Source organism: Muscardinus avellanarius (genome assembly GCF_963383645.1).
Source record: "Muscardinus avellanarius genome assembly, chromosome: 10".
NCBI classification, from domain to species: domain Eukaryota; kingdom Metazoa; phylum Chordata; class Mammalia; order Rodentia; family Gliridae; genus Muscardinus; species Muscardinus avellanarius.
Window position 1 is genome coordinate 110122659 of NC_137796.1, and position 7336 is coordinate 110129994.

The 7336-nt window shown below is 54.7% G+C and overlaps 1 protein-coding gene across 3 annotated transcripts in view; it reads left to right on the forward strand.

Moving 5' to 3' along the window:
- Positions 1–1653, forward strand: part of SRL (sarcalumenin) — a gene marked incomplete at both ends in the record, with an annotated part of 45091 nt that extends 43438 nt beyond the window's left edge. For all 3 annotated transcript variants that reach the window (XM_080702579.1, XM_080702580.1, XM_080702581.1), the window contains one exon: positions 842–1653. In XM_080702579.1, the coding sequence (XP_080558705.1) occupies positions 842–1653 (812 nt within the window). The remainder of the gene's footprint in view (positions 1–841) is intronic.
- Positions 1654–7336: the final 5683 nt, after the last annotated feature.

Consider the following 7336-nt stretch of genomic DNA (forward strand, 5'->3'; position numbering starts at 1 on the left):
TGCGCCCCACGCCTGGCTCCAGGATAGGTATTCTTCATCTCATTTTGTAAATAAGAAAACTAAAGAAATAAGAAGTAAAAGGAATGAAAATATATTGAGAGCCAGGCCTGGTGGCACTTGCCAGTAACCCCAGTGCTTGGAGGATCTCGGGAGAAAGGAGGATTACAAGTCTGAGGCCAGCCTCAGCAACTCAGCAAAACCCTGTTTTTAAATAAAAACTAAATAGAGCTGGGGGCGTAGCTTGGAGATAGAATGTCCCTGGTTCAATCCCTAGCACCCCACCACACACACATACACACGCACGCACGCACTGGGAAGCACAGTATGATTGGCAGCTCTAGTTAGGTGCCTTCTTGTTTTATCACAGCACAGGAGCCTTTCCATGAGCTTCAGTGTTATTTCTGTCCTTGTTTTGTAGCTAAAGAGCTAGGGCTTAGGAGCGTCTACTACCCAGCTGTCCAGTGGCAAAGCCCAAAAGTTCCATCCAGGGCTTAATCCTGGACCCACATTTCTTTCCCTTAAATCCTGTATCCTCTATCACATTCTTCCAATTCCCTGACTTCCTTAACATTTGCCACTGCCCCAGATCTTTTTAGACAGTTGGAGAATCTCCGCTTGGAACAAATATTTTGCTTCCCTGGAGACTTGGATTCCACTGTACATGAAAGGAGGGATCCGGCTGTGCTTGTGGAGGTTGGCAGAGGGCAGGAGATAAGCAACGCACTCTTCACGGGTCTTTGGAAAGTCCCCAGAGCTGTGAGCTCTTTCATCTCAGGGAGGCCTGGGCTTTGTGTGAGCTGTGAGCCTGGCTCGTCTTGACCTCTGCTCCTGTTTCTCCAAGGCTACCCCTTCAACGACGTGTGCCAGTGGTTCATCGACAGAGCGGACCTCATCTTTGTTGTCTTTGACCCCACCAAGCTGGACGTGGGTCTGGAGCTGGAGACGCTCTTCCGCCAGCTGAAGGGACGTGAGTCCCAGATCAGAATCATCCTCAACAAGGCCGACAACCTGGCCACACAAATGCTCATGCGGGTGTACGGGGCCCTCTTCTGGAGTCTGGCCCCTCTCATCAACGTCACGGAGCCCCCGAGGGTTTACGTCAGCTCCTTCTGGCCACAGGACTATAAGCCTGATACCCACCGGGAACTGTTCCTCAAAGAAGAGATCTCCCTCCTGGAAGACCTGAACCAGGTGATCGAGAACAGGTTGGAGAACAAGATCGCCTTCATCCGCCAGCACGCCATCCGGGTCCGCATTCACGCCCTCTTGGTTGACCGTTATCTGCAGACTTACAAGGACAAAATGACCTTCTTCAGTGATGGAGAAATGGTCTTTAAGGACATCGTGGAAGATCCTGATAAATTCTATATCTTCAAGACCATCCTGGCAAAGACCAATGTCAGCAAGTTTGACCTCCCCAACCGCGAGGCCTACAAGGACTTCTTTGGCATTAACCCCATTTCCAATTTCAAACTCCTCTCCCAGCAATGCTCCTACATGGGGGGTTGCTTTCTGGAGAAGATCGAGCGGGCCATAACCCAGGAGCTTCCCAGCCTCTTGGGTAGCCTTGGGCTCGGCAAGAATCCAGGTGCTCCCAACTGTGACAAGACAGGGTGCGGTGAGACCCCAAAGAATCGCTACAAGAAGCACTAGATTGTGTGTAGCTGTTCTCGGGTCCCCGCCGGTGAACGAGCTTGTGTCCTAACTGTCCGAGAAGTCCTGGTTTATTAACCCTTTGAGCCACACCGGAGAGAATCAGTACACACGGGAGATTTGGGAGTTTCGTTGAGGCGGCGGTGGGTGAAGGTGCATGGGTCTGGGGAGGAGAGGAGAAACTGAGTTGTAGAGTGCTTGTCTTGTTGCTTCAGCTAGGAGCCTGACTGAGGCTCCACTTGCGTTTCCTGGGTCCTGTCTTGGAGGGACAGAGAACAGCTAAATTCTAGCGCGTACAAAATTGGTGAGGGTCAAATAAGCCAAACACAGCCGGGATTCCTCCGTAAGCCTGAGTGATGGGCGAGTCTCGGGCCCGTGTTGGCTCCTTCACAGCCTTCTGTTTGTTCCCCACCCCTCGTCTCCCTCCCAAGCTTGGGTTGACTTTCAACACTGGAGAGTCTCTTGGATCTCAGGCTACCTGGGTCCTGAGCCTGTCCCAGGACCTCGTCCCTGTTTCCCCAGGGGGTTATGGGTGTGTAGGACCCCAGAACACCAGGAGAGATACGATCCCCAGGCGAGGATGAGGAGCTGCCTCCCCTGGTGCCATGTCTTTGATGTCCCAGCTGAGGAGCTCAGACACCTCGTCAGTCCCCAAGAAGGTGGTAAGTGGGTGGCGTATTCAGGCGATTTCCCTCTTGGAAATGACGTGAGCAGCGGTACCGGAAGGGCTCGGGGTTAATTGGTTTGCAGTGTGTCTTTGTCTATTGCATGTCTTGGAAAACTCAGACCCCAAAGGTGTTGGGTTTCGGAGTGGATGACGGAGACTGTCCCCTGTCCCTGAGGACTTCTCTGGGCGGCCAGCCTCTCCCAGACTCAGGAGGAGGCTGTTACAACTTCTCCAGGGGACACTTAGCAGAGGAGTAGCTCTCTCTGGTCCCCATTACCATGGCTTTTCCTTTCCTTTCTTCTCCATTCCCTGATGCACCAACACCTAAAACTCAGAGAAATGTCCTAGGATCAGAACCAGCGCCAGCCACTCAGCGTCAGTGGCAACCAAAGCTTAAGGTCCGGCTTCCTCCTGCGCGTGACACGGCTGGCCGCTGAAGGCACCACAGGACGGCCAGGCCCTTCGGACACCGAGGGCTGTGAACTGTGTGCGCGTTGCCCATGAGAGAGATTAGTGGGAAGACAAACCTGCGGCCAGGAGAGAGCACTCGTTGTGAGAGTCCTGCGTGGCCCCCTCGGAAGGGGCGGGGGGCGGGAGGCCCAGAAAAATGAGCGGCCTTTGAACAGTGCCCACTTGGTGAGGCCCGTGTGTATCCAGGGATGCCCCGGGGCTGCCTCGAAGGGCCCCTTTCAGCACAGCCGGCCGCTCGTGTTGGGAGCAAACTGTCCTGGGGTTTTTAACCACGAGGCCTGGGTCAGGATCCATGAGCGCCAGGAAGACACCTGGACCCGAAGGGAAGTGGAGAGGAAGGCGAGCGCGAGGGGCCTCTGAGGAGCAGGCTGTGGGAGCAGGCTGGGGGCAGATGGGGTCCAGACAGAGGGCCGCAATTGGAGTTCGTGTTTCTCTGAATTCTTAGAAGTCCAGTGCCTGCGGCCAGGGAGGCTGCCGCCTGGACTCTGTGGAGGGCCCAGGACCTCCCACGAGGGAGCCAAAGGCCCCCAAGCTGCCCGGAGCAAGTCACCTGGAAAAGAAAAGCGAGTTCCCTAAGGGGCGTCATCGGACCCTGGTGGCTGAGAAGATGAGCGACCACCTGTCTTGGATTTTTCTTCCCATTCAAAGACACGAGCCCCCCAGCCCCAGGGCCTGACTTGTCCATCACTTGCCCTCCTGGGAGACCATCCTGCGTTTCTCCTTACACCTGTGGGTTGCTTGGCGTATCTGGTTTTTCTCAGTTCAGTCAGGGAAATAAAATTGCACAACCGTACGGGCCTCGTAGCGGTTGGCGTCACCACTGCTTGTGGGAAGCGGGTGGATGAGGCTGATTCTTGTGTTTTGTACTGTGGGGCTACACCGTCAGTGTGCCCGGCTCTGGAGTTTTCTTTTCTCCATCTCTTTCCTTCTCTCCTCCTTCCCTCTGCTCCTCTCCTCTGCCGTGGCTGCCCCTCCTCTACTGTCCACGGCCTGTGGGTCCGCAGCCTGGCTCGCAGGGCCTCCTCTTTGGGTCTGTGGAGGTGGGCTTCAGGCAGGATTCTGAGTCTTCGGGACAGGGCTGGGAGCTGGGGACGTAAGGCAGAGATCCCTGCAGGGTCCCCCGTGAGTCCTTTGCCTGAACTGTGGCCGGCCCTTTCCAGTGTTCGTCAACACCCTGGTTTCATCAGGGGCAGCGTCTCAATAAAGTCCCAATCTCTCTACCACCTCGTCCTTCCTGGTCGTCTCTCCGCAGCCAGGTGACTTCTCATCTGCCTTTCTTTCTTTCTTTTTTACGTTACTGGGGATGGAACCCAGGGGCATTCTACCTCCGCGCTACACCCCTGCCCTATTTTTTATTCTTTATTTTGAAACCGGGTCTCACTTACTTGCAAAGGGCCTCACTAAGGAGCTGAGGCTGTCTTCGAACCCAGATCTTCCTGTCTCTGCCTCCCAAATGCTGGGACAAGCGTGCGCCACCACGCCCGGCTTTATTCTTTATTTTGAAACAGGGTCTCACTGAGTTGCGGAGGGCCTCACCAGTAACTGAGGCTGGCTTTGAACCAGCTGTCTTTGAACCACGATCCTCCTATCTCAGCCTCCCAAGTACTGGGATGACAAGCGTGTGCCACCATGCCCGGCTTCGGATCTTCCCTTTATGTAGTAGCTGGACTCATTTTCAAGTTTCTTGGGGAGAGACTGGAAATTGATAACCTGCTTACCCTTGTTTCGGATGCTTTCTGGCACCTGATTTTGGTAGCTTACTCCTGCTTTCAGCCTCCCAGGTAGCAGAGATGGCCACTCCTCCAGCTGCTGTGAAGCTAAGGCCACTGTTGCCAAAGGTGAACCCGAAAGAGCTACTCTGCTCTCAGCATCGGTTCAGCTTTCTTCCTGCCAGCTGGAGCGGCAGCCCTTTTAAATAGGAGTTACTAGCTGGGCGTGGAGGCGCTCACTTGTCATCCCAGCATTCGGGAGGCTGAGACCGGAGGATCGCAGTTTGTGGACAGCCTCAGCTACTTAGTGAGGCCATCCCCAACTTAGTGAGGCCCGGTTTCAAAATAAAGAATAGAAAATAGGGTTGGGGGGGGTGGCTCAGAGATAGAATGCCCCTGGGTTCTGTCCTGGGTAACACACACACACACACACACACACACACACACACACACACACACAGATAGGAGTTAGGCGTCACTTAAAGTTTCTATCCCCAGACCCCTCAGAGGCGGCTTAGGCAGTTAAAGCAGTCAGCCCGAGCCCTCCACCGTGTAGCTGTCCTGCAGGCTCCCTGGCTCTGGCGGAGGAAGCTTGACATCTACGGAATGGGAAGGGTGGCTGCCCCTTCCCCTGGTCCCAGCCACGGCCCCTCTGTTTGCTACCTGCTCCAGAGATACCTGGATGAGCGCGTCCTGGACTCCCCGGAGCTGGCACCTTTCCACTACCAGTGGCTGTTTCTAGAGTTCTGGGCAGAGCAGGGCTCTTTAATTTGGAAGTTTTCCCTCTGATCCTCCAAGAAGTTTCACATCTTTGTTGAGAGCTGGTGTCTAAAGGGCAAGAACTGAGCCCTAAGGTGGAGTGGGGGTTGGGATGAACGAGGACACAGGAGGGACCTAGAATCCAGGCCGCCACTTCACGCTGCGCCCAGGGCACGCCGGGATCTGTGGGTGGCCGGCTCCTCGGCCCTCCTGGCTTGGGGCTGAGTGAGTGGGGCCTGCCTCTCCCTCGCTCCCTCCTGATCAGAGGGCGTTGCGGCCCACAGGCCTTGAGCAGCTGAACACTGCAGCCTACTAAAGCTACCCCTGCTCCCCCATCCCGCTCCTGCCCCTTCTCACAAGGGACAGCGCTTCTTCCTGGGAGAGAAGGCAGGTGAGAGCGAGTTTGAAGAGTAACATGCCAGATCCTGCTTCAAAATTGTGCTGTTTCAAGCCGGGCGTGGTGGGCACGCTTGTAATCCCTGCACTTGGGAGGCTGAGACAGGAGGATCGCGCAGGTTCGAAGCCAGCCTCAGCTACTTAGGCTCTCAGCAACTTAGTGAGACCCTGTTTCCAAATAAAGTATAAAGTAGGTCTGGGGGTAGAGCCTGAAAGTAGAAAGCCCCTGGGTTCCACCCCTAGTACCACCTAAAAAAAAATCGTGCCGTCTCACAACCTCGTCCCCAGCATTTTTAGGTTATACCTGCCATTGTGGTGATAGAACGCAACAGAGCACCAGGGACCGCTATGGCCGGTAACAGAAGGGCTGTGACGGGGAAGAGTGATTCAAGGGCACGTGCATGTGGTTATGTTAGGGGCAGCAAGAGCGTGCATCTGAGGTCTGTGTCGTGTGTGGGGGGCAGAAGCAAGTGTGTCATTTTGTGGGCAGCGATGCCCAGGTGCTTAGCACAGGGCCTGACACAGGAGCCCTTTATCAGGGTGCCAGCAGAAGGAGCAGGAGGGCTCTAGGGAGTAGAGAAGGTGACTGTGTTTCGCGCTGTGTGCAGAGGGTCCTGGGGCAGAGGTGTGTCTGCGGCGGGCAAGTGGCTGTCCAGGAGTAGCTGTATGACTACATGAGCGTGGATTACAGCGCGGCAGCATGCGTGTGCGCAGACGCACGCATGAGCTGAACCTGGACAGCCGACCCCGGATGCAGACCCAGGAAGGGGCAGCCACGGCAGAGCCTCCTGCCGGTCCGTGGCTCTGCAGGTGTGTGGCACCCCAGAGAACCGAGGCGAAGGGCCTCACACAGCTCACCAGGGCTGCGACTTCTCACGCCAGTTCTGCCTTCCGTGTCGTTAGGCTCAAGCTTTCCCAGCCTGAGGAAACCTTGGCGGATTGCAGGTTCGAGGCCAGGCCTGGGCAACTCAGGGAGACGCTGTCTCAAAATTAAGTCAAAAAGGGCTGGGAATATAGCTTAGTCATAGAGTATCACGGGTCTCATTCCCAGTACTGAAAAAGGGGGGGGGCTGTGGATGTAGCTCAGTGGCAGAGTCTTCCCTGGGTTCCACCCCCAGGCACCCCCTCCTCCACACCTATCAGGATTGTTTCCTAAGTAATTACTTCAAATTAAATTTGACTCTATCTCACATTTGACCTCCATGTTTTTATAGAGTAGATGGGTGCGGGTATGGTGTTCCTCAGTCCAAATCCAACCTGGGGTAACTGCATCTCCAGAGAAGACAGGATAGTGCTACCAAGTTCACTCGGCTGATACACAGCAGACCAAGCGGAGGCCGGTGTTCTGCCCGTCTCCCTGTCCTTTCTGCCATAGGCTGTCACACCGATGGGCACTGATGTGGAGCCTCATACAAGCTGTGCACAGTATGTCTTTCTCACACTAAGAAAAAACGCTTTTGTACTTGTGAAGAGTGCAAAAATATATCACATTTCCATTCTCTTCAAACACCTGGGTTTCCCCTACACGTTCAAAAGATTTGGAAGTTTTACTTACTTATTAAGGCATATTTTCTGTCCTAGGAGAAATAGCCATCTAGTAAGGGGTCTGAGGCACTTTAAGGGAGTGATCAGGGAAGTTCACAGGGAGAAAGTGACATTTTCCAAATCCTTAATCTGGAAT